This window comes from Saccopteryx leptura, chromosome 3, assembly GCF_036850995.1.
Source record: "Saccopteryx leptura isolate mSacLep1 chromosome 3, mSacLep1_pri_phased_curated, whole genome shotgun sequence".
Classification (NCBI taxonomy): Eukaryota; Metazoa; Chordata; class Mammalia; order Chiroptera; family Emballonuridae; genus Saccopteryx; species Saccopteryx leptura.
This window is the reverse complement of record NC_089505.1, coordinates 53955795-53983163: the sequence shown is the minus strand read 5'-3', so window position 1 is coordinate 53983163 and position 27369 is coordinate 53955795. Positions and strand designations below refer to the sequence as shown.

General features: G+C 41.1%; 1 protein-coding gene across 3 annotated transcripts in view; it reads left to right on the top strand.

Annotated features, from left to right (window-relative positions):
• Nucleotides 1-27369, top strand: part of ARMC2 (armadillo repeat containing 2) — a 136347-nt gene that overhangs the window by 23953 nt on the left and 85025 nt on the right. For all 3 annotated transcript variants that reach the window (XM_066373520.1, XM_066373519.1, XM_066373521.1), the window contains 3 exons: nucleotides 16329-16405; nucleotides 20998-21096; nucleotides 25350-25525. In XM_066373520.1, the coding sequence (XP_066229617.1) occupies nucleotides 16329-16405; nucleotides 20998-21096; nucleotides 25350-25525 (352 nt within the window). The remainder of the gene's footprint in view (nucleotides 1-16328; nucleotides 16406-20997; nucleotides 21097-25349; nucleotides 25526-27369) is intronic.

The window sequence follows — 27369 nt, the reverse complement described above, 5'->3', positions numbered from 1 at the left end:
CTATCTTACATAGATGATTGGTTTGCATTTTTCTATTTTATATAAAGAAAAATTTAAGTTAATGATACATGAGTAAGAAAGATTTCTTCTCACAGCTGAATGTAGTTGATTTTACATCATTGCCCATTTAATCCTTAGGAAAACATTTACGCATACTTGCCAAAATACTGCTCTGATAGGACCAACAGAATAAAGCCTTTGCTTTGGCTGTACTGTTTGGCCCGCACTTGAATGACAACTGATCATTATGTTTGTGTTACTTAGGATCCTTGCCTCTCCTGGAATCTCTTGTTACCTCCTTTTGAGTTAGTGCACTATTGTTCGCAAAAGAGTAGACACTTAATTTTATTCTCCAGTAGAAACTTGGATTAAAAAATTTATTTTGCAAATTAATAGTTAAAACAGGAGATTCCTATGGATTTCTGTTATCCATGATATCCCTCTACTAATCTCTCATAAAATGAATGATTAGGAATCCCTAAATGGGGCTTTTTCACCCCAATTCTCACCAACACATCATCTCCCTCCTTACCACCTGCCTACCTGGGAACCCTATACCATGTTCCTAGATAGGGCTTTCTGGGGCTTTACCCAGAAAATTGAAGAGCCAATTTCCTGCCATGGGAAGGATTCGTGATGAAATGCTCACCATGTGGACCGCATGTTCTCTCAGCGGGTGCTCTCGTGAGGCGGTCTTGAGTGGTTGGGGGTGGGCGGAGCAGGCTCTGTCTTCTGGGCCCAGCCAGTGGTGATGCTAAGGTAGGCAGGAGACCTGGGACTGGACAAAGAAGATTAAATTCTATGGTCCATCTTAAGACCAAGTACTTGTTGCCCTCACTTTAGATTTCAGGCCTGACCTTGGTTTATACATGTTATGTGCTTAAAACTGTCCCTTGAACTGGCTGCTTGGCAGCTGGGTAGTCTAGCTGAACTGACCTTGTCTGCTGTCACAGCCCAAAGAGCATCGCACATTCGGGATTTATATTAAGCAACCGAGTAGTTCTTGTAATGGTGCTTTGCATACAGAATATTTTTTAAATTAAAGGAAAAATGAAATGTCTCCTTAAGTGAAAGAGAACAAACTTCAAATTGGGACTTTGGGAGTTGAACACAAAACATCAAACTGGCCATTGCAGCGTATCTTTGTATCTTTTCCAGTCGGTGAGTAAGAAAAGGCAGCCGGAGAACTTGTGTTCTTTTCAGCACTGCAGTAAAAGGAAACATTTATCCTGCTGCACCCATCCCTGCCATAATTAAAGTTGACCAGGAAAAAACAGACAAGAGCTGTTTTATTTTATTGTATTCTTTTTTCCTTTGCAAATCTTCAAATGTTGCAGAATAATCTGGCAAGCCAGATTCATTATGTCCTCTTCAGTCGGGGACAGCAAAGGCATGCATTTTCAATTACATATTTTATTCCAATTACAAACAGTAAAGGAGAAATGCACTTCTTCCTGACTGTTCAAAATTATGAGGCATTGGCACTAATTGCTAATTGTTTTCTTTTTGTTTTGTTAGCATGGCTTTTGCATCAAATAATGACTGTGTCTAATTTGGGTTTGCAGTGCACCCTGGCAAGTTTACTTCCAATAACAGTTTGCTTTAGGAATCTTTTTTTTTTTTTTTTTAACAGAGGCAGAGATAGACAGGGACAGACAGACAGGAATGGAGAGAGATGAGAAGCATCAATCATCAATTTCTCGTTGCGCCTTGCGACTTCTTAGTTGTTCATTGATTGCTTTCTCACATGTGCCTTGACCGCGGGCCTTCAGCAGACTGAGTAACCCCCTGCTGGAGCCAGGGGCCTTGGGTCCAAGCTGGTGAGCTCTTTGCTCAAGCCAGATGAGCCCGCGCTCAAGCTGGCGACCTTGGGGTCTCGAACCTGGGTCCTTCCGCATCCCAGTCCAACGCTCTATCCACTGCGCCACCACCCGGTCAGGCTGCTTTAGGAATCTTTACCTCCTTTAGTCATTGGATGAGATTTTGTTGAGGTGCCAAACAAATTTTTATACAGTAGGATTAAAACAAACCAGCAAATGGAAACTCTTAGCAATTCTTTCATTAATTACATTTGTGAATCAGTCTGGGACACTTGCTAATTATTTCTTGTAAACATTTAAGTGAATAATTCCAAGAAATGATCTTTGCTATGCAGTGGAGTATTCCCAGTTTTGATGCTAAAGCCTTCCCCTCAATTAACATTTTTTCATCTTTACCCATAAACTGGAAAATGATGAGTCTTGTCAGTGAGCTGGGCTAGGGGAAGGGAGGGAGGGGAATGCGTAAACACAGAGGCTTGAGACGACAACGGGTTGAGAGGAGCCTGAGTAGACTGTGTGGAGGGGATAGAGGCAGTAAGGACATGCTCCTGGTGCAGGGTCCTTACATGTTTGTCCAGTGTGGGACGGCCACCTTCATGCTGAGTTCCCGGGCTGCGGAGAAAAGGGAGCAGTTTTTATCAGTGAAACCGCATTGATTTGAGCACCCTTAATTTAGAATATAGGTAACTCAGCTGTGGGATGGACTGGAGTTTAACTTGATGCTGGTTGTGATAGAAAAGGATTTGCTAAGCAAGGTCTCATTGCTAGCAAGAACTTGGGGGACTATTTAACTTTCCAAAAGAGAACACACTCTCAATCACTTAACAAATTACCATCTTAAAACGGTGTGCCAATTACAATAGCCTCTGTGTGTCTCTTTAAGGATTCATTTAAAGTTTGGTAGGCTTGCTCCTTAGCAACACTCCATTTTCCCTTATTTTGTGTTGCTACATGGATTGAAAACAGCTTTCATTCAAATATGTATAAAGGGGTGGGCAAAAGTAGGTTTACAGCTGTTTGTGTGGAAAAAGATATGCAGGTTATTATTACAGTAGCTTTATTAACTCTGTGTGTTCTTGTAAACCTATTTTTGCCCACCCCTTTATGTGTATAAATTTCTGTCCATCCAGTGGTTCAAGCTGATGAAATCCTTTATATATAGGGTAAGGCAAAAGTAGGTTTACAGTTGTTCATATGGAAAAATCATACAATAATTAATAAATAACAATAAAAGAACAAACTGTGTTTTGCATACTCACAACTGTAAACTTACTTTTGCCCTACTCTCTCTCTCTGCTTAAAAACCTTTTAAGATTTTTTGTGTAAATATTTTTCAATCTATTGTGGTTTGAAAATGTAATTTTTACAAGGAAAGGCCAAGAGCACTCAATTGTAGAGAGTCAAGAACCCTTGCCTGGGAACCAGAAGCCCCAGATTCGCTTATCCTCCCGCCCCTTGACTGAGCTTCGTAGTCTTTATCAAGTCTCTCAACACTTTTGAGGGCTCAGTTTCTTAAAATGGAAATAACTGTGCTCCCTCACCCCCATCTCCTCCCAGCCCTCACTGTAGGTTGTGGAATGATTAATAAGGCTTGAAAGGTTTTTATTTGAACTTTCAAGTGCTGCTAGTATTGTTAGAGTCAAAAATAAGGAAGAGGGCTTCTGGTTAAAGATGACACAGAAAAGGCATTCTACAGAAACCTAATCAAAGTAACAAAGAATAAAAAACAGAGGAGTAAATGTCATCAATGAAACAAACAAACAAACAAACAAAATGATTCCAACCCCAAAATACAAAACAGGAAGCAAACTTGACCCTGCATTATGGGCTTCATCCCTCTCCCCCTAGCTGTCTTGCCTTGTATAGTAAATCCTGCTCAGTCCATGCTTAGAGGAAGACTGTCCCTGTCTTCCCTATCCATCTTTCTAGAGGTGATTAAGTGGCCCAGAGCTGGCCAATAAGAATTCTCCAACCCACCAGCCATAGCAGTTGGTTCAGAGGTAGGCACAGGATCCAAGCCAGACCAATGAAATTCTTCCCTGCTACTTTTGCCAAAGCCTTTGGGGAAAGTACCCCTTCTCCAAGTTCACAAGCTATAAAGATGAGGTTGTCTTGGAGCCAGCAGTGGCCATTTCATTGCCTTGTGGAAGGTGACTCTGAGAGGGAAATAATGTATACGGAAACAAAATGGAGGTAGTGACCAAGTTCAAGGATGTCACATAAACTCCTACATCCAGCTATGCCTGAGGCCACCACTTCCATGCTGTAGACTGCGCTGTTTTGAGCCAATATGTTCCTTTTCTTTTCTCTCCCTCTCTCTCTCTCTCTCTTCTTCCTTCCCTTCTCTTCCCTCCCTCCCCTCCCCTCCCCTCCCCTCCCCTCCCCTCCCTTTCCCTTCCCTCCCTTCCCTCCCTTCCCCTTCCTTCCCTCCTTTTTCTTTTTTTCCCTTTCTTACCTCTCTTTCTTCTTTTCTTTACTTATTTATTTTAACAGAAACAGCTTGTGGTACTTCAGATTAGGTTTTTGTTGCTTGGAATATTGCAACCAAAAAAAGTCTAGTTAACCTGCCAGACTCTGAAATATAAATGAAAACAAGAGATAATTTGAAAGCCTCCCCAGTCCTTAAGCAAGAAACAGATTTCACTAAAGCTGAGTCTCTCAGTTCAGAAAGGTGTATCCAATAGTCTTTAATTAAGGAAGTAAGATCCAAGGATGTGGGCAAGCCACTGAAGAAGGGAGGAAGCCACTGTAAAGACCCCATTAAAGATTCAGATCAGGAAGCAACTGGGGGCGGGGGGGGGGGATGAAGCCAAGGGTGACATGCTCCCTCAGCTCCTGCGAGCCAGCTAGTTTGTGTGTCTGTGTGCATGTGTGTATGTGGAGGGGACGAGCTTGATAGATTAGAACTCAGGAAGTTTAGCATGGCTTTTCTGTGAGTCATAGCAACCTGCTACACACAAACCAAGGGAACACACACTCCAAACCAAGAAAAATAACAGGCCCTGGCCGGTTGGCTCAGCGGTAGAGCATTGGCCTGGCGTGCAGGGGACCCGGGTTTGATTCCCGGCTGGGGCACATAGGAGAAGCGCCCATTTGCTTCTCCACCCCCCCCCTCCTTCCTCTCTGTCTCTCTCTTCCCCTCCCGCAGCCAAGGCTCCATTGGAGCAAAGATGGCCCGGGCGCTGGGGATGGCTCCTTGGCCTCTGCCCCAGGCGCTAGAGTGGCTCTGGTCACGGCAGAGCGACGCCCCGGAGGGGCAGAGCATCGCCCCCTGGTGGGCAGAGCGTCACCCCTGGTGGGCGTGCCGGGTGGATCCCGGTCGGGCGCATGCGGTAGTCTGTCTCTCCCCATTTCCAGCTTCAGAAAGATACAAAAAAAAAAAAAAAAGAAAGAAATAAAGAAAAATAACAGCCTTGGTGAATGGATGTGCAAGAAAACGAAAGCTGAAGGTGCCGCATACCCCAGTTCTCTCTCTCTGGATTCTTTTCATTATTCAGCAAATATATGGCTCTGTTTAAAGACAAGTAGTATGAGGACAAGAGTTAACATGGGACTTGAACACAGATATATAAAGAACTTAACAAAGGACAGATGAAGAAAATGGGTTGTATGTAGAAGGAGTTACTCTCCAAAAACAAGGAAAGATTTAAAACACTTTTTCATAGCATCAAAGAAATTATAGATAATGTTGCTGATTTTTTTAAAAATGGAAAAAAGAGCTTTTCTTTGAATTATTAGAATTCAAATTAGAGATTATAGCCGACATAAAGAGATGAAAGTATGCTTGCAGTTCTTAAAAAAGAAATGAAAGAAAAAATATAAATGTGGAGAGGAAAGTCACATTAGAAACAAAAAATGAGAATAAAAATAACTGAAAATGTTTGAGACCTAGTGAACAGGCAAGAAGAAATCATTTGAAAAGAAATGAGTAAGAAGATTGAAAAAGAGTAGAGCCTGACCAGGCGGTGGCACAGTGGATAGAGCGTCGGACTGGGACGTGGAGGACCCAGGTTCGAAACCTTGAGGTCACTGCCTTGAGCACGGGCTCATCTGGTTTGAGCAAGGCTCACCAGCTTGAGCAAAGGGTCACTCAGTCTGCTGTAGCCCCCAGTCAAGGCACATATGAGAAAGCAATCAATGAACAACTAAGGTGCTGCAATGAAGAATTGATGTTTTCATCTCTTCCTTCCTGTCTATCTATCCCTATCTGGCCCTCTCTCTGTCTCTGTCACACACACTAAAAAAAAAGGAAGACTGGAAATGATTAGAGAGATTGAGATAGATATGGGAGGCATGACACAGATCCCTGAAGGAGAGAATCATTTGCTTCCTGCTCCTGCTCCTCCTCTTCCTCGTAGTACTGTCTTACTTTAGAGTAAGCGCCAGGTACTCTTCCAAGTGATTTACATACATTAACTCCTTTGATATTTATAGCAACCCACTGAGAATGGAAAATATCAGAACCAAAAGAACCAGAAAAATATTAAGATGTAATAAAAGATAACTTTCTGAAATAAAGATTCTAATCTGAAGCTCAAATGAAAACATCATGTCTCAACAAAATTTGATATGCAATAATCCATATTGAGACATTTCCAACAGTGTTCAGCATTAGAATACCACCAGTACATAGGACACACTCAATCAGTAACTGTTGCTTGGGGGATAAATGGAAGATGGTCTTCTCTGGCCATCCAGGCTGAACAAGCAAGTCGTACAAAAGGGAGAAAAGGCAGGCTACCTCTGGCTTTATTAAAGCATCCCTCAGTGCTAGAAGACAGTGGGATAGTGTCTGTGATGTGCTAAGTATAAGAAGAATAAACCAACAATTGTATTGCCAGCCAAGTTGTCTTTCAGTATAAAGGTAACAAACGTTTTCAAATGTGAATGAATTCAGGGACTATAGTGTTCATGCACTCTCTTGAAAACTCTTAGACAACAAAATGATGAATCAAAAGTCAAGGCTCAGAAGTGAAGCTATGGTAAAAGCACTTGTGAGTATTGTCTTTGTTTTCATACTGAATTAAAACTAAATAACTGAAAATTATTATAGCTCTGGAACAGAAACCTTGACGATGTCATAGTAACATAAGCGATCAGAACCGGTGCTTGGAAGGAAGTGTGAGTACTAATTACTCGATTTCATAATAGGAAATAGGTTTTTCAGTAGCTACAGTATGAAATATATTGTTAAAAAAGTGATTTGAGCATCCTAATGTTTTTCATTATTTTTTTTCCCCTTAACTTCAGAGAAATCTTTTAGAAACTAAAATATTTTGGAAAGACTCATTCATCTGAATTTCTATAATTCCTTCATTTTCACCTCAATTTCTGTTTCTCTGTTAAACTCAAGCACAATTTATATTTAACACTTTTTGAATTACAACAACATGTATTGTATTGTAACCCCACCTTTATGCATCTTTCACACCTGTCCTTCCTCCAAGTCACCCTTCTATTCTTTTGTTCTTTTATCTTTTTATCTGAATATATGAAAAATATGCCTGGAATGATGTTTACTATATATTAACAATATTTATTTTTGGATGGTGGGATCCTGGCTGATTTTTTTTTATAATTTTCTTTATACTTTCTTATCTTACCTGGTCTTAAAAATAATAATAAATATATCTTAAATAATGAAGTCATTATTTTTTTAAGAAATTCAGTGTAATGTGGCCAGGAAACTGTTTTCCTTTGGAAAAGACAGGCATTGGCCAGAATGATTGGGTCGAGTTCCACCTTATTTGACAGTTTTCATGTGGTAAGCGTTTCTCGGTGAGCAGAGCCCCGTGCTGGGGGCCAGGAGGGGTAGAAAAGGGCCCTGTCCACGAGGAGCATACAGGTGCATCTGGCTTGGCTGCTCAGGTGTGTCCCTGGAAGAGCAGCATCACTGTCGTCTGGGAACTCATTAGAACCGCAGACTCGCAGGCCCCACCCCAGACCTGCTGAATTAGTATTTGCCTTTTTATAAGCTACCCAGGTGATTTGCATGTGCACAAACAGTTTCTAAGCACTATTAATGATTTCTCTAATGCGAGGAAGGCAAGGAGAACTGAAAGGAAGGTCTGGGCATGTAGAGGCGGGAGCACCTCATTCTGACCGAGATCAGGGACGGTTTCTTGGGGTTTGTGGGTTTGCCGTGCTCCCAGGGCTGATTTTCCGTAGGTGAGGCATCGTACACTTGGCTAAAGGAGCAGCAAAGGTACAGGGCTGATGTGACTTGTTGGTGGCAGGTTCAAGGAAAGGCAGGTGACCAGGGGCAGCAGGAGCACTGGTCCTGAGGCTGCAGATCCAGGGGCCGCTGAGAGGTTTTCAGCAGAGAAGCTGACTCTGGCAGCAGCGTGGGTGACACTCAGAAGGAGAGCCTGGGACAGAGGTGGCCATCAGAGGGCAGTTGCAGCAGGTCTGGTGGAAGATGGTAATGTGGGAGCTGGAGCAGCACACCAGGGCATTTGGGATGAAAAGCAGGGAGTGGAAATCAGCGTGGAATCAGTTTGCCCAGTAACACACCCTGGAAGAGGGCAGTCACAGCAACTGTCTCCTGTGCCGGAGTCCTCGTAGTGCACCAGTGAGAAGTTCCCAGGGCTTTCCACATGCGGTTCCTCGGAACTGTGAAGCTAGAAAGGTCAAGAGAAGCATGAAACTGTGGGCTTTACTCTAAGGAAATTTATGTCTAAGCTAGGCTAACCTGGTTGGTTACAAAGCAATGTCTAATCAAGTTTATACATATAGACTTGAACAACGACCAGTTGGTGATTATTAAAAAAGCTACTAAGAGTGTGTTATATAATCTTTACATGTATATATTTTAAATCTTGAGCCACAGGCTAATGAATGGTACTGATAACGAGGAGGACTCTCCTAAAATTTTTATCTTAATGTTACTTTAAAATAATGTCCTTTAGCCTGACCAAGCAGTGGTGCACTGGGTGGAGGACCCAGGTTTGAAACCCTGAGGTTGACAGCTAGAGCACAGGATCATAGATATGACCCCATGGCCTCTGGCTTGAGCCCAAAGGCCTCTGGCTTGAGCAAGGGGTCACTTGCTCTGCTGTAGCCCAGGTCAAGGAACATATGAGAAAGCAATCAATGAACAACTAAGGTAGCCTGACCTGTGGTGGCACAGTGGATAAAGCGTCGACCTGGAAACACTGAGGTCGCCGGTTCGAAACCCTGGGTTTGCCTGGTCAAGGCACATATGGGAGTTGATGCTTCCTGCTCCTCCCTTCATTTCTCTCTCTTCCTCTCTCTCTCTCCTCTCTAAAATGAATAAATAAAAAAGTAAAAACAAAAACAAAAAACTAAGGTGCTGCAACAAAGAATTGATGCTTCTCATCTCTCTCCCGTCCTATCCGTCCCTCTCTCTGACTCTCTCTCTGTCTCTGCCAAACAAATAAAAATCATGTCTTTTAATTTCCTTGTGTTTGTATATAACTGTAGAATTCTATTTTTAATATTATTAAAATAGAATGCTGGAAACTATATATCTGGTGCTTCAGGCTATGAGGACATGATGAAGGGACTGCCACCCTTTGTTGGCGTTTCCAAGTCACGAAGAATCTAAGGGACTAAAGCAGGGGTCAGCAAAGTAAGGCCCATGGGCTCAGTCCAGTCTATTACCTGTTTTGTAAATTAAGTTGTACTGAAACACAGCCACACTCATTCATTGGCCTATTGTATCTGGCTGCTTTCACACTACAATAGCAGAGTTTGAGTAGTTGTGACAGAGACCGTGTGGCCACAAAGCCTGAAATATTTACTATTTGACATAATCTATATATTTAAGTCTAATTCTAAAAACGAAGCTTCATCTTCTTTGTGCAGGGAAAAGCTTAGCTCAAAATTTGTCAAGTTTTCTTACTATAAACATTCCTTTAGAATTTCCTTTTCCATTTTTACCTGTAATTTTTCCCAAATATAAATAAATGTATCCTTTTTCCCCTTAATTCCAAATTCTTCCATTTAGTTTACAATTCTTCATATCCTAGTTATTACTCTAAACCAGGAGTCAACAAACTACAGTTCAGGAGCCAATTTTTGCCAAACACCTTTTTTTTTTTACAGCCCTTCAGCTAAGAATTATTTATACATTTTTTTTAATCCATTACCTTTTAAATGGTCACAAAAGTACCTACATAATAGCCTCCATTTTGTTACTTGGGCTACAAAGTGTAAAATATATACTGTCTGGCTCTTTAGGAAAAAGTTTGCTGACCCCTGACTAAAGAACGTTAGTCATAATAATTCAGATGGAAGAACCATCTGAATTGTAGCAAAACCTGAATTTTAGAATAGTTTTAAAGAAATATATTTTTCCTTGGCCGATTGGCTCAGTGGTAGAGTGTCGGCCCTGCATGTGGAAGTCCTGAGTTTGATTTCCAGCTGGCCAGAGCACACAGGAGACGCACCCTTCTTCTCTCTCACTTCCCTTCCCACAGCCAGGACTCTATTGGAGCAAAGTTGGCCCGGGCGCTGAGGATGGCTCCTTGGCCTCCGCCTCAGATGCTAGAATGGCTCTGGCTGCAACGGAGCAACACCCCAGATGAGCAGAGCATCACCCTTTAGAGGGCATGCTGGGTGGTGGATCCCGCTCAGGGACATATCGGAGTCTATCTCTCTGCCTCCCCACTTCTCACTTCAGAAAAATACAAAAAAAAAAAAAGAAAAAAAGAAAGAAAGAAATGTATTTTAATTATTTTTTGGTGTATGTTTGATCTAGCAGTGAATGTACCAGTGTAACTGACTCACAGGTGGGCATTAGTAACTCAGTCTGTGTATGGCATTGCCTTGGCTACAGAGTTTGGTGCTGATTGTTCAGAGTAAAACGTAGGACCTTTGTTTGTAACTGGGAAATGAAGACCTTGCTTTAGCACTGAAACATGTGGGCGGCAGCTGAGAGACCCCGGAATGCCACACCCATTTTGCTTTCCTCAGGAGTCCAGCCTGGTTACAGGTGGAAGCAAAGGAAGGGCAGACCAGAGAACTGCGGAGAGATGGAGCCAGAGCCCTGATCACACTGTGCCTAAAACCCACCCTAGCTCTTGACTTTTAAGTTAGATGAGTCAATAAATTCCATTTATTGTTTGTCAGTTAGAATTAAGTTTTTGTTATTTGTAGATGAAGTTATCTTAATAAATAAAATGGTGTTAATCTACCTCTAAGAACGATGCCACAGAATAGCTTTAAGGAATAATTTCATCTTTGGTACATCAAAATCACTGTAAAAATTTAATTATGGCCTTTAACAACACGGAACAGGAAGGTGGGAAGAGGAGCAATTATATTGGATGACTGCATTGAGATCTAAAAACGGCTGATAGGCAGGAACTCTTTACCAAATACAACACTGAATGTGAATAAGAATGATCTGCATGTGTCAGAAGAGACAAGAATTGACCCGCACTGTGATGTGACCACCACAACCACTAGTACAGTTCTAGGCTGAGTAATTTAGAGTATCTCCTCTTTGCCCCTCAGGCCATCCCTTTAGCTCAGTGTGGGTTCCAGACTTTAAAAGGGATCCAAACAAAATGACACTCAAAGAGATTAAACAGTCTGGCAAGAAAATTTAAAAGCATATCAAATGAGTAACAGTTGAAGGGACTAGAGAAGTTTGTTAATGAAATCAGTGATAGCAGATGTGATAAGAGTAAACACTTATGTACTTACTAAGCAATTCCACATTATATCATCTAATCCTCACAATAACCTTATATGGAGGGGTACCATTATTTGCCACCCCCTCATACATAGATGAGAAAACCAAAGCTTAGGTAAAAACTTACCCAAGGTCACACAGCTAATAAGTGGTAGAATTATGGGATGTAAGGCATAGGAGATGGCTTTAAGTGGTGAACGCACCTTCAAATATTTAATGGATTGCCAAGAAGAAGGATAAAGATTTGTTTCATGTGCTCCAATTAGTAGAACCAAGACCAAAGGATAGAAGTTATAATAAGACAGATTTGCGCCCTGGCTGGTTGGCTCAGCGGTAGAGCGTCGGCCTAGCGTGCGGAGGACCCGGGTTCGATTCCCGGCCAGGGCACACAGGAGAAGCGCCCATTTGCTTCTCCACCCCTCCCCCTCTCCTTCCTCTCTGTCTCTCTCTTCCCCTCCCGCAGCCAAGGCTCCATTGGAGCAAAGATGGCCCGGGCGCTGGGGATGGCTCTGTGGATCCCGGTCGGGCGCATGCGGGAGTCTGTCTGACTGTCTCTCCCTGTTTCCAGCTTCAGAAAAACGCATAAGAAAAAAAAAAAAAGTTAAAAAAAAGACAGATTTGCATTGAGTATAAGGTCATCTAACTTCTTTTTTAGCAAAGATGGATTTTTCTTTTTAAGACCATTGACTCAACTCAGAATTTCTGGTTTACCCAGGCCAGACTGGACAGCTCTTCTTCAGTCCTTATCTTCTTGAACCTGCTAATCATGCTCATTTTTACAACATGCTTGGAATACATCAGAGCATGTTTTATTTCTCTTCTTCTTCCTTTGGACTCTCTTTCCCCTTTCTGCCCGTTTCCCCTGACTATCTGACAGTCTTGTTCTGTGAGTCTGGTCTTTGAGCCAGTCTTCTGCTGACTCCGGTCCCTGTGTACTGCTTTGATCTCTAACAGAGCTCTTTTCCTGATTTCCACATCTCCTTGGCAGATGCTTGCTTTTTCATCAGAAACTCAGTATGGAAAAACCCAAACTTACTTTATACCTCAAAATGCTCTACTCTTTAACCTCCCCATTTTTGTTGGTAACAACCCTACTATTTCATTCCTCCAGGTCTACCTTCTGTTTGTTTTTCTACCTGAAATCAACCACTAAATCCTACTGATCATTTACAGGACCTCTTGAATTTGTTCTTTCTTCTCCAGTCCCACTTTTACCCTCAAGGGACTGGTCCTTGTTAACTTCTCTCCAAGTCTCCTAAATATTCTTGTCACTGCATGGTTCTAAATTCCATCACATGCTTGTATTAGAACCTATGACAGCTCCACATAGCTTCTTAGAATGAGTCCACTGACTCAACCCAAAGTTCCAGGCAGCTGTTCCCAATCCATCCCGGCAGAAACCTCCTATTGCTATCTTGCTGGTCTGGTGCAGGTTTCCCTGCCCTGAGTGCCAGGCTCATCATGCCACTCTTCACCTTTGCTCATGCTACTCTCCTCCTGGGAGTAGACTTGTCATTTGCTGGTTCAACTTTTATTCTTTTAAGGTCCACTTCGTTGTCCACATCAGCCTCTCAGTAATCACTTTCTCTTTAGCATCCCTCTAGTTCTTGTAACCTGCTGAATTTCACATTCCAGTACTTGTGTAGAGACTCTATAGGAACTTTCCATTAAAACAAAAAGTCCCCTAGTTCCTCATAGCAGATTTTAGACTTCTTTAGGGCAACTCTTTATGTGTTCTTTACCACAATCACAACTAGCACTGAACTGCTCAGACAGGTGTTTGTTGACTCAGAATTAAAGAGAAAAATAATATTGACAATTTATTAAGTTCTTCAAATGTACCACTGTACTAAGCAGAGGCATTTCCCTCATTTTAAGATAAAAAAAAAAAAGGCCAGGAGGTTAAGTAACTTGTCCAAGTTCACCTAGCTGATAAATTTGGACCACAAATTTTGACTGAGGTAATTTGGGCCCCATGCCTGCACATTCGATCACTGCACCATGCTGGTCAATTCCAATCCTGTGCTGTTCTTGAGAACCAGTATAACAGCACTGCTGAGCTTTTTTATATGATAAGAAGGACTCTTCTCTCTTAGGCTCACAAATGTGGTACTTAGGAAGGCAACCTTGTCGCTGGCCATGAGAGTAGACCAGTGACTTTGAAAGGCCATTAATTGAAAACTGTCTTGCTTGATTTCAACAGTTGTTTAGGACAATAATGAAAAGAAGGCCTTGCCTCTACTGTCCTCAAACTTTCTAATTATAAGGTCTACCGGAAAGTTCTGTTTGTTTCTATCACAACAAGTTTCAACACGTAAGCACATGTTTATTTGGCGCATGTGTGCCTCTCTATTTTTATCACTTAATGTATACATACTGACGTAGCAAATTAACTAAAACAAAGTTGATTCACGTTAGTCTTATGTGTGAAGCGATAGTGTACCCATGGCTACTGATAAAGTTCATTTACGCCACTGTAATTTTTACGAATTTCAACAAGGAAGAAATGCTACAGAAGCATGTAGAAATTTATTGAAAGTGTTTGGTGAAGATACAGTTTCTGATAGGACATGCAGAAGATGGTTCAAAAAATTCGAAACAGGTGATTTCGACCTTTCTGATAAGCCACATTCTAGGTGACCATCTTTGATCGATGACAATGTTAAGACCATGTTGGAGCAAGATCCTTTTCTGACAACGAAGATCGCAGAAAGGCTTAATTCAGCTCAGCAAATCATTAATAATAATGGTAATTATATTATTTAATAAAGTTTATTGACAGTAAGAAAAATTTGTATTTTGTTTTATTCAAAAAATGGACAGAACTTTCCAGTAGACCTTATATTTCTAGGGGTAATAATATGAAAACTTCCACTCATACCCTGCCAAACTTTTGGTACTTTATCTTTACAGAGTGTTGATTTCCCTTATTTCTATATTCTTTGAGACATTTACCTCATTTACATCTCAACTCTGAGAGTATTGACAAAAAGAATTTCATCCCCATTTTTGTTTGATTGACTAGAACCATGATGGCGAACCTTTTTATAAAAACCACGCACTTTTGCAGTGCTGGTCAACCTGGTCCCTCCCGCCCACTAGTGGGCATTCCAGCCTTCATGGTGGACCAATCGTGGTGCTGTTTGGTTGCTCTGCTACAGCCCACCATGAAAGCTGGAAGCCCACTAGTGGGCAGGAGGGAGGGACCAGGTTGACCAGCACTACAAAAGTGGGCGGGTTTTTATAAAAACGTTTGCCATCACGGGACTAGAGACACCTTGCCACCAGATCTACGTTTTTATGCATATAAAGAATGAAGCAATTTTTTCAGAGTATTAACTAATTAGACGTTTTTGAGAAGGTTAACATGATCTTTTCTCTGAATGATAAAAAGAAGTGTTAAATCAGATGTTAAAGAAAAAGGATATGGCCTTGGCCAGTTAGCTCAGTGGTAGAGTGTTGGCCAAGCATGTGAAAGTCCTGGGTTCAATTCCCAGCCAGGGCACACAGGAGAAGTACCCATCTGCTTCCCCACCCCTCCCCCTCTCCTTCCTCTTTGTCTTTCTCTTCCCCTCCCGCAGCCAAGGCTCCATTGGAGCAAAGTTGGCCGGGGCACTGAGAATGGCTCCATGGCCTCTGCCTCAGGCACTAGAATGGCTCCAGCCATAAAGGAGCAACTCCCCAGAAGGAAAGAGCATCGCCCCCTGGTGGGCATGCAGGGTGGATCCTGATTGAGCACATGTAGGAGTCTGTCTGACTGCTACCTGTTTCTAACTTTGGAAAAATAAAAAGAAATAAAAACATATTTATGGAAAAAGTGATATTTGGAGAAACTAGTTTTGGGGCAGTAGTAAAGGTCAAGCAAGACCAGTCTGAATATTCACTAGGCATCTCAGGCCACAGGAAGCAGAAAAAATAGACATACATACAGCTGTTTTTGGGTAATCCTGGCAACATGTATAAACATTTTCTATGATTTTCATAGCAAATATTTTATTTGATGAATCAAATTATGTTTTAAAACTTTCATTATTCTCTCAGTGTTTTTTGCCTTGGAATTTTGTACAGATATTTTAAAGTATGTGCTTTTAAGTATCAACTCTAGCCACAGAGAAATTATATCTTTTATAGATTATCTCTATATTAAATGTAACCTTAAAAAAATAGGTGTATTAGCCTGCTATTGGCTAGCCATCATTCTTATATGTGGAATGCAAAATATTTGTCATCTAGGAACTGCCTGAATTTACCTTCAATTTTTTCACATTTAAATTATGTCTAAAAAGAAAACATTTTCAGAGAACCTTAATTTAAATTTAAAATGGAAACAAGACACTCTGTGATGTGAATTGGAAAAAGTGATATTAGTTAAGACCTGGGTTCCAGTTTTAACCTTGCCTTGTGACCTTGGACATATCTGACCAATTTAAGAACATTTGGGTGGGGGTGGGGGAGTCTGGAGAGAGAGAAACAGAAAGACAGACAGAGAGAGAGATTACTCCCAACTCAAATGCTAGGCTTTTGTGATTCAAGCATACTACAGTTTTTTATTCTAACAGTGACCTCTTGTGGTAGATAACCTGAGTCAATTTTTTGATTTGCAAAGTAAACTTTGGATTTATTTTGGTGGTTGTTTCTAGTAACTATATTTCATATGGTTAAGCTAATATGACTTGTTTTCAAAGATAAATCTTAGTTGGAAATTAGAGATTGATTAAGATAAGGTATAGATTACAGTTCTCTTGTGTTTTCCTCAGAAACTGTCTATGGCAGACTCTTGACACTTATAGAAGGAGAACTGCTTTGGTTTTTGTGCTAAGTGTTGTGTGTATTCCTCTCTGTCCTAGGGACCAGGGGTACAGGCGTTCGAGAGCCTCATCATGCCCCAACAGCTCAGGCCTGAGCAGGCTGGAAACTAACACAGGTGAGGTGCTTGTGTGCTTAGAGCCCCCCAACATTCTTTCATCTTCAGCATCTCCATTCATACAAAAAAACATTTGCACAAAAAATATCCGATGTTGGCTCACTGAAAACTTCACGAACTTTGTCCAACTTGGTCACACATCAACATTTATTTTTATAAATTTTTATTATTTTCACAACAGTCTTATTATTCTTACCATTATCCCAGCTCAAATATCTAGAGATTAAAATCTTAATGAAATGATTTCGTGAAAGTATTTGGAAAGCTTCAAGAGTTGACATCAATAGTTATTGAGTTCAAAACTTTAGTGCAAAATTACTCCCCAGTTAAATGAAACTGTATCAATTATATGAAGACAGTACTTTGGATGTTTAAACTGTCTGAGAAAAATGTATAATACTATAAATCATAGATTAGAAAATATACAGAATGTATCATGGAATGGAATATAGCAATTAGAAAAATGAAATAGACTACATTTATAATATTGAATGAAATGAGTATAAACATAACATTACATGAAAAATTAGGTTGCAAAAATAACAATGTATGCTGCTTATGGCTACAGATCAACATGGTAAACCTGAAGTTGAGCATGATAAAAATAAGCACCTGATTTAGAATAGTGGTAACCCTTGGGGGGAGGAGCAAGTGGGAATAGACATACAGAGGGCAACTATATCTGTAACGTTTTGGTTCTTTAAAATAAGAGTATGAAAATATGGTTAATATTTGACCAAAGTAGTTTTGGGTATACAGGTGTTTGTTATATTCTCTATACTTTTATTGTACACATAAAATTTTTTGAAATGAAACTAATATTAGGTTCAAAAAATGTTTTATTATCTTCAGAACTAATTTCTTATAAATAAAATTACTTTTGTGGCCGGTGAGAATTTTTACAGTGCTCAGGGAAATCTTAGCCGGACTGACTTCCGTGTCAGCATTGTTGCTGAGGATTTTACATTTACATGCTAAAAACATCAGCCAATAAACATTGTGTCAAGTTTTTGTGTCCAGAATTCAAAGCTGTGGTTTAAGCATTATAACCACTGAGACAGCAAAATCTTGAAAAACATGCTGAAATTTCTACTTGGCTTACCCAATTTCCTGTTGAATCATAATTTTTATATTTAGCAAACCTAGATAAAAGTGCTTTCTAAAATATCAGGTTGTTACCCAAGACTGAGACGAACTTTATTTTTTGTGTCTCTTAAAAAGTAATCATATGATTTCATGCTTCGGTTTCTGGAGCAGAAGCTGAGTGTATAGGATGGAACTTTGGAGAGCAGAGCTGGCAGGGTGTGGGAAGGGCACGGGACACGCTGGAGAACGCCGAGGGTGCAGGGGGCCCTGGCAGAGTTGAAAGCAAACCCTTACACCATCGTGTCTGCTAACCCCTGTTCTGAGAAAGAAAAGAAAAATGTTAGAAACATTCAGAAGGGCCTGTGAGGGCCTTTCCTTTGTGAAGGTTAAATCAACTGTTCTGTGATTTCTGGATCAGCCCCTGTAATTCAACTCTTCTTCAGGGGAACATGTTACCAATATTGTTTGTCCCAGGAAACCGGTGGATAACCCTTACTTTCTCATAGAGCTCTTCTCTTAAAGGGTATATTGCATCAAAGGTAAAAATGCTGATTTGAACTTACCGGACTTGAAATTTGAATTCCTGGTAAATTTAAGTGCATCATAAGTATTTGTTGATTAAATTATTTATCTGGCATTATCTTCTGGCTTTTCACTGGATACATGTTGATTTTATTTATAAACTTCGGACCTTGAAGATGTCACATGCCTGGGAATAGGGTCAAATATGGTTTTTTAAAACTGTTTGAATATTCGTGTTTACTTTTAGAATCCATATTAATAACTTATCAAAGTTGTGGCGGACTCACAAAAGTAATGATCCGAAGGTTTGAGATGGAGGTCTGCAGTCCTTTGCCTGCAGTTCCGAAGCACCCAAATCTCTGAAAGCTGAAAGAGTTTTCAGACTCATTCAGCGACAGTGCCTGACCTGTACTGCTCCGAGGCAGACTGCGGGCTTTGTTTCACTGGGGTGAACATTCCCATGTTTTGCTGCACGGCTGCCCCAGAAGGTCCTACGTGGGGTGGTCTGTAATATACCTTTCTAAATTTCAAAATTTTCCGAATCTCAAACCACATCTGGTCCCAAAGGCTTTGAATAAGGGATTGTGAACCTGTACTGAGACAGACTGATTTTGTTCAGTTCAACTATATGCTCTACCGTAAATTCTTCCCTAAGGGTTAGACAAATTAAGGGAAACGTTGCAATTAAAACTACTGACAGCACTTACACTGTTTAGTTACAGCTTTGTTGACAACCCCTTTTGTCTCCTGTTACTACTGTCAAGTGCTCTTCCTACCCAGCAAGCATCAGCCCTCCTGGTGTTAGGAAGATTTCATAAAAGACAAGATAGACTCCCTGCAGCCAAGAATGGCTGGTTTCAACGGGGAGTGCACAGCAGGTGGGCAGGGGTGGGGTTGGCCTGTGTATGGATGGACTAGTAATTTGTATAGCTTTCCTGCCTCTCTGCATCATCACTGTATGCTTGGAAATTTTATTTTTATTTAATTTTTTGTTTTTGTATTTTGCTGAAGTGAGAAGCAGAGAGGCAGAGAGACAAACTCCCACATGTACTCTACTGAGATCCACCTGGAAAGCCCACTAGGGGGCGATGCTCTGCCCATCTGGGATGTAGCTCCATTGCAACCGGAGCCATTCTAGCGCCTGAGGCTGAGGCCATGGAGCCATCCTCAGCACCTGGGCCAACTTTGCTCCAACGGACCCTTGGCTGTGGGAGAGGAAGAGAGAGATTGAAAGGAAGGAGGGAAGGAAGGGTGGAGAAGCAGATAGACACTTCTCCTGTGTGCCCTGGCCGGGAATCGAACCCAGGACTTCCACACGTGGGGCCAACCCTCTACCACTGGAGCCAACCAACCAAGGCTATGCTTGGAAATTTTAATATGCATTGTATATTTTCTGTTCAAGAGTAATACAAGTATATTAGATGTTTTGGAAAATACAAAAGAGCACATAAAAGAAATACCTGAGATGACCATTGTCATCCTATTTTACAGAGGAAAAGAAAAGCAATTTGCCCAAAGTCAGCCAGCTAGTAGGTGGCAGACCTCAGACCTGGACAGTGACTCTGAAACCTGTTCTCTTAACAAGCCTCCCTGGTTAGCTTGTCCTTTTTGTAGTTAAAACAACCTAAATGTATGGAGGCCACGCAACCCTTTCAATGCTCTGTGGAATGCTCAGACTCACCATGTGACATTTTTAGGGTCCAGGCACCCACTGTGTGGTCACTTAATTGGTATCAGGTCCACCTGAGGAGGGCACAGTTCCCTGATTCAGTGCAGACTGGGTCACTCCCGAGAATGGAGTCGAGGAATATGCCTCCAGTTCTGCCCCTGCTGCCCTGCATAGCGGGGCCCCTCCAGCAAGACTGTCCGTGTTTCAGAGCTTAAGATACAGTATTTCCTGTATGAAATGTAATCATGATTTACATTTTCTAATATGACTTATGTTTTCCCTCAAAGTTACCTTTTAGTTTGCTGATTTGCTGCAGAACAAAATAGCATAGAGATCAAGGGCAAAGACTATGGAGCTATTTGACCTTGGGCAGGTAACTTAGCACCCCTGAGCCCCAATTTCTTCATCTGGAAAATAGAGACAACTCAGAAACCTCCTCATAGTGTTGCTACAAGAATTAAAGACGGGCTTGCTGCATTGGAAGTGCACAGTGAATGGTAGCCAGCACTTCTCTACAGCCTGTGTTCCCGGGCACCATGCACCCCAGTGATCGGGTGTGTCATACAGCCCAACACACTTCAGACAGTGATGACCTGTTTGTTTTTCAATCAGGGAAATAAGTTCCTATCTATTGAGTGTTAGTAGCTGCTGGACACTGGGCTCAGAGCTTTGCCTATCTCTTGTCTTTTAATTCGCATAATCTTGAAGGCAAATATTCTAATCTCTGTTTTGTCAATGAGGTTCAGAAAGAAGGAGAAACCGGCCTTTGGTCACCCGGTGCATCAGTAGTGAAGTTGGAATTTGAATTGAGATTTGTCAGCTCCCAAAGCCCAGGCTTTTCCCACTACCCCCTACAAAATCTCTTGGCCCCCAATGATGTGGACATTTTATTATATATAGGACAGAAAATTCCTTTTAGAAAACTTTCTGTTAAACATTGTCAAGATCTTTATTCTTTACATGTCTATAGTTTTCTATTTATTCTACACTACAGAAGAATAAATTTAAATAAAAGTAATTCAAAACTATTTGCCTTACTGACAATAATTTCAACATTTTTAAAGCTTAAGATTTTATGAAGTATCCCAATTAGAGTTTTCAGTTCTGATGTCTTTACGTTATCTGAGTTTAATTTGGGGTGATTTGATTAGAAGACATATAGTTCTAATTAGTGTTAGTTGAGCTTAGGGAGCAAAGTGTAATTTAATTCTAAAGCTTATTAAATTTAGTGACAAATAGCAAAGACTGTTGATGGTGCTCCACTTAGAAGTCTTTTTTTCAATTATCTTTCTCTGGCTCTGGATTTCTTTTGCAGTTTCCAGAGCTGACTTGCGAGAAGAGGATACAGAAATGAAAGTAGACGATGTCTTTTGGAATACAAGGATAGTACCAATTTTGCAAAAATTAAAAAAAGGTAATAAAATAATAGTTTTGTTCCAAATAAGAGTACTGTGGTTATGTATATGTCCCCAGTGCCTTGATATTTTTAGTATACTTTGACTATCATTTCTGTGAACACGTTCAAAAACAAATGAAGGCATCCACTTATTTACCCAGGATTGTATGTATTAACTATCACATGTAAACCTAATTTGTAGTGAGTAACATTGTACCTTAAATGCAGCAGGACAGCCTACTTCTAAAATTCCCCTTGGAATAGAAATGACTTATCACCTCCTCTGCCCAAGAAAGTGCTGGTTTGAACTCTTTAGGGTTGCAGTTCAGCAAGAAAGTGAAAGATTGAAACACATTTCAGGTCTCTGAAACTTTGACTAAGTCAGAATTTGACAGGCATCCTTGGCAGGTGTGCCCTGGTTTTCTAGATTAGATGTAGATGTCCTCCTCTCCTTAGGTTGAGCACATTTGTCAGGGATGCCACTCAGAGCAGGAAGTGTCCTGGGAGGTGCCCAGCCCTTGCACTCTGGAGTACCCAGCTGTGAATGCCTGTGATCAGCAGGTCTCTGCAAAGGTGACCCATGAGAAACTCATCAGGGGAATGGCCCCCGCCTTCTCTCTCTTTGCTGCTGCTCAGGGGGTCCATTTCTGAAGTTGAAACAGGCTCCAATGGAGCTGTAGTCGTGGCCCCGGGGCAGAGCTCAGCACCTGGCACAGTGCACAGTTGACCTTCACTAGGAGTTGTAGAATGAGTGCTCTTTGGATGAGCAAAATGGCATGGTAGCCACAGGAAGAGGCCCTTAGGAGAATCAGGTAAAGGGGTCGTCCCCAGCAGACAAGCCAAACAGGGAAGGTAGTGCAGAAGAACTACTTCCTCGAAGATTCAGATGACCTTGGCTCCCTGCAGGTACTAAGCCATGTTCATGGTTAATGTGGGAGCCCTGGACACATGGCCAAGGGCAACCACATAATCTCTGCATTGTACAGTTCCCATTTGCCAGGTGAGAGGCGAGGAAGACTAGATCCTCGCCAAGTTCACTGCAGCTCAGATCCCTGGAAATAAGGATGTGATGACGTTGTTCCCTCTAGAGTTACTCATTTTCACCCTCTTGTTAGTAGACCGAGTTAAATTCAGCCCTTATTTTAGAAGATGTGTGCAAAAACTAGTGAGGAAAGTAGTTAGTCTGGGGAAGTGTTTAAAAGGAGCACATGCTTGGAAGAACCGGTGGGGAGGATGGCTGGCAGTGCGGAGGCCTGTCTTGGAGGAAGTCTTCATCCTGAAGGGTTTCAAGAGGATTCTGAGGGCTCTGCTTCCACAGATGCCAACAGGAGTGAACAGGAGCTTGGGCTTTGAAATGTGGATGGATCTCCCTCCTCAAAAGGACTCAATCTGAAGTATGACATGTCCTCCATAGACAACTTTAAGAACAGCAAAAGAGGCCCTGGCCGGTTGGCTCAGCGGTAGAGCGTCGGCCTGGCATGCAGGGGACCCGGGTTCGATTCCCGGCCAGGGCACACAGGAGAAGCGCCCATTTGCTTCTCCACCCCCACCCCCCTCCTTCCTCTCTGTCTCTCTCTTCCCCTCCCGCAGCCAAGGCTCCATTGGAGCAAAGATGGCCCGGGCACTGGGGATGGCTCCTTGGCCTCTGCCCCAGGCGCTAGAGTGGCTCTGGTCGCAGCAGAGCGACCCCCCGAAGGGGCAGAGCATCGCCCCCTGGTGGGCAGAGCGTCGCCCCATGGTGGGCGTGCCAGGTGGATCCCGGTCGGGCGCATGCGGGAGTCTGTCTGACTGTCTCTCCCTGTTTCCAGCTTCAGAAAAATACAAAAAAAAAAGAACAGCAAAAGAGGGCAGAGCTGGGTCATTTGACCCCTGACCCTTGGAGATTTTTTTTCATTCCTTATTTATTTATTTTTTACTTTGACATAGTTTTCAGCTTATAGAAAAGTGGCGAGAATAGTACAAAGAAATCCTGTATGTTCTTCCCCCAGACCCCCTAGATGTTAACATTTTACCACCTCTGCTTCATCATTCTCTCTCTCCCTTCCTCCCCCTTTGCTCTTTTTCTCTGTACCCTTCACACTCACACATACACATTTTCCCCCCTTTTTAAATCCTTTGAGAACAAGTTACCAGCATGATGTCCCATATCCCTAAGTACTCTGGTATGTATTTTTACAAACGAGCATTCTGTTATATATCTGGAAATTACCATTCAATACTCTATGAACCGTATTCAGATTTTTGCCAGTTATCCTAATAATCTCCTTTATAGAAAAAGAAAATCCTAAATCACAAGTTCCAATTATTGGTCTAGTGGCTGTGTCTTTTTCAGGAGCTTGACATATTTGAGGAGTGTAGTCTAACTGTTTATATACTGCCCCACAAATCGGATGTGCCTGGTATGTTCTCACAATTCAATCCCAGGTAGGCCTTTGGGGCAGGTGTATGGGATGAGATCAGTGGTGCTGTGTCCTCGGCATGTCCTGTCAGGAGGTACGTGGTGCTGACTTGGTCCATTACTGGTGATGGGGCTTTGGTCACTTAAGGAAGGTGGTGTTTGCCAGGTTTTCCACTGTAAAATCACTATTTCCCATCTTGTAATTAAAAAGTATTGGGGGGGGGGTTAATTACTTTGAGACTATGTTGTTTTACATTACTCAGCAAACTTTCACTCACTAGCTTTAGCCCCTGAGAATCTTGATAGCTCTTTGATTTAAGCTGTCTTTTGAGGCTATATGGTATTCATAACTAACCAACTGGTATAAAGAGTTAATTTGATCCATAGTTTAAAGTTTGGCCCCTGTGTGCAAAAACCGAACACACTCTTGAGTAGAACCCATCAGGTTGAGATTTTGTAGAGGAAAATATCCTGAAAACTGTCGCCACTGCCAGAGAGTGGCTCGTGGCTCAGGTTTGTGAAGAAACCACCAGTCACAGAAGAATAAAACAACACAACAAAAAGTGCTTTCTACAATAGAGCTCAGGTTTTCCCTTTATTTAAAGATAGTCTAAGTCATTTCCCATCAATTCATTTATTTAAGTGCATAACTGAAAGGCATTGAAGGTTACTTAGCTATTGAGGTTTAAAATTTTTTCTTAGATGTTATTGTTGAAAAGAGCTAAAAATGGCCTGAGTCATTTCCTTCTGCCGGCACACACTTCCTCTGTGTGGGCTTTTAAGAGCACATTATGGTATTTATTTAAGATTGGTTTCCTACTTTTAAATTTCGTGATGGAATCTATCAGAGATAATATTTTTCAACTGAATACCTTAGAGTTTGGATTCTTACATTCTCCTCACATTCCACATCTGCTGCTTTTTTCCCCTTCCTTATATGCCTGTTAGTATGGCTGCCACTTTTAAAAAATTTGTTTTCCTCAGAATTCTAATAAGATGAAATGTTCTAGGTTGTCTTTTTTTATTCTCCTCTTTTATAATGACCCCTCTCCAAATAATGGTGGTGGTTGTAACATTTTATTCCACTTACGCCCTCTTTTGTCAGATAATAAGCTTTATATTCACAGAAAAATATTGCTTGTTGTTTCTACAACAGATACACTAGAAAATGAGTATGTCTTAGACCGTGCTGTAGGTTGTCAGCACAGTACTCTCCCAATACCATGCACTGCCAATACAAACATATGTGAGACAGGATTCCTACTCACTGAGTATGACATCTCTTTGAGGGTACCAAACATCTTACACAACGTGTGTGTGTGTGTGTGTGTGTGTGTGTGTGTGTGTGAAGAATAATAGTACAAGATAACACTTGTTGTATGTGGAGTAGTGCACCTTTTCTGGATAAGCAAGAACATCAACAGAACCCTGAAGGACCAAAGTCAGTAGGAACAAGGAGGAGAACATTCTAGGGCCATCAGAATTATGCCCCAGAGGATTGAAGATGGAGGTGTAAGTGGTCTGTTCCCTAATCCTGAACAGAGCCCTGTCTGAGCTGGAGGGCGTGTAGAAAAAAGGAACCGACTGAAATAGATACAATTCCATTCATGAATATGCTCTTTGAAAGACTGTGTGTGCTAGATAAGCTAACTGACTGATTAGTGAATAAGTCAACATGATAGGAGATGGACCACCAAGATGAAAAAAAAAATCAAGTAGATGAAAATGCTAAGATGAGGGGAAAAGCATAGTTCAGGAATTTGAAGATGCCCAGGAAAATAATTATGGGGTTTTTAATTATACTTCTGTGTCTGACACACTGGAAAACTTGTCCTTAATCAGTAAGTGCTGCCTTCCTCTCTCTGCCCGACAGAAGAAAACATCAAGACGATCTGTGCTGCTTGCACACAACTTCATTGTGCGTTAGAGGAAGGAAACATGCTGGGAACTAAGTTTAAGAGAAGAAGTGTTCTCCTGAAGACCCTGTACAAACTGTTTGATGTCGGTTCAGACCCGCTCAGCCTCAAACTCGCAAAAATTATTCTTGAAGTAAGTTTTTCTTTCCTCTGGTCTAGTAGACTGTGGCACGTAAAAGTTTTGTTGAATATGTTATTTGTAAAGATAGCAGAGATGAGTAGAAATGCAATACGTTCATTTACAATCTTGAAAAAACTTAAGGCAATAAACTGATATTCCAGAATTTGACTAGAATGTACTATCTAAGGAGCAAAGGCTGAGGACACAGAGAAACGTTCAAATAAACTTTTACACATGAACTGTGGCTAGGTTACAAAAATGTGACAATAGGCCAATATATTCAAAACAGTTGCTCAAATAACTTGACTGGAGATCAGTATCGAGAGCGCAGGCTGTGGTTTCTGTGCTGTAGTTTCTTTGGGTGCTTGATTTTGCCACATGATTTAATAAATAACAGAAGAGAACTTGGGCCATGGACACAATGGCAGGTGCTTTGTGAATGAGCATGAAGCAGAGGAACAGGTGCATGCATTCGTGGGAAGGTGCTCATGGAAGGTTCCTGTGAGGTGTTAGAAGAAAAGGCCAGACACCAAATAAAAGCATAGAAATGCTGTCTCAGACAAAATGATACCATTGTTTGAAGGGAGCCCTTTGTTGTCACAGCCATAAACAGTTGGAACCAAAAGATAAGACACAATTATTATAGAGTGTTCTAAGAGAGCCACTAAAACAACTGAAGCTTTGTTTACCCACTTCCATAAAAGTAAAAGCTATTATGTTAACGCCCCATAATTCATATAATTTAAAATCTTAAAGTACACAGTGAAAGTCAGCATTGGCATACTTACTACAGTTTAGCAAGTGTCCACCATTTCTAATTTTGATGTTGTTCATGCAGCAGAATATTCTGACTGCATGTGCTATGAAGGTTTTAGAGCAGCTACATTCTTATTTACCTGTCATCCTAAACTACTCACCCTCCTTATAAAAACTGTGGTATGATAAATGACTCAGAAAGCCACATTTCTCTGAAATGACTTCAGTAGTATTTGAATCCCCTTTCATTGTTAGTAATTGATCAATCATGTTAGTGAAATAAAAGGACCATAAACCACAGGGGGACTTGAAGTCAAGAGTTGTAAGTAGAGACAAAAGGACATCAGCATGCTTGCCCAGTTCCCTTTCTGGCTCTGGATACGGGGCACCTTCTGGCCCAGAGAGCTCCAGTGTGAGACTAGAGGGCTCTGGTGTACGGCCAGCTGCCCAGGGACTGACTTGACTTTCCATCTAGATCCCAGACATTTTGTCCACACCAATCCAAAAAAACTTAATAAATAAAAGAGCAAGAGAAAGAAGGAAAATGCCATGAATTTGTTAATGCTTTGCAGAGAAGTATTATCTTGGTTACTAAATGTGCCATTAATTAGTCATATATATGACACAATTTAACTATTTTAGGGCAAAAAGCCAAGTGATCTGCCAGGCAATGAACATGCTCTGAATGAAACACATGCTTATTTATTTTTTTCCTCAGTTTTCTTTATTATAACATGGAGACACATAAATACAGAAAATAAAATGGCATTTAATATACTATGACACATGTACATAAGATTACACATTGTGTTGAATATTATTTTGAGGGTTTTAAATAAGAGTTGATACTGAGGACAATACATTTATAACGTACACTTTTCATAAAGATAAATTATGATAAAACAAAGGCAATTGAAATAATCAGAAACAGTCACATTAAAACAGAAGTGTTTTATGTAAAATTAACATAAGATGTGAGATAAAACTTTTCTTGAAAAAATTCATGAATTGTAGATATTATCATATTTAAAACAGTAATTTTTAATTGCTTTTAGGAAGGAAGATTAGCTAAAATATTTATTTCTCAGTAAGCATTTAGT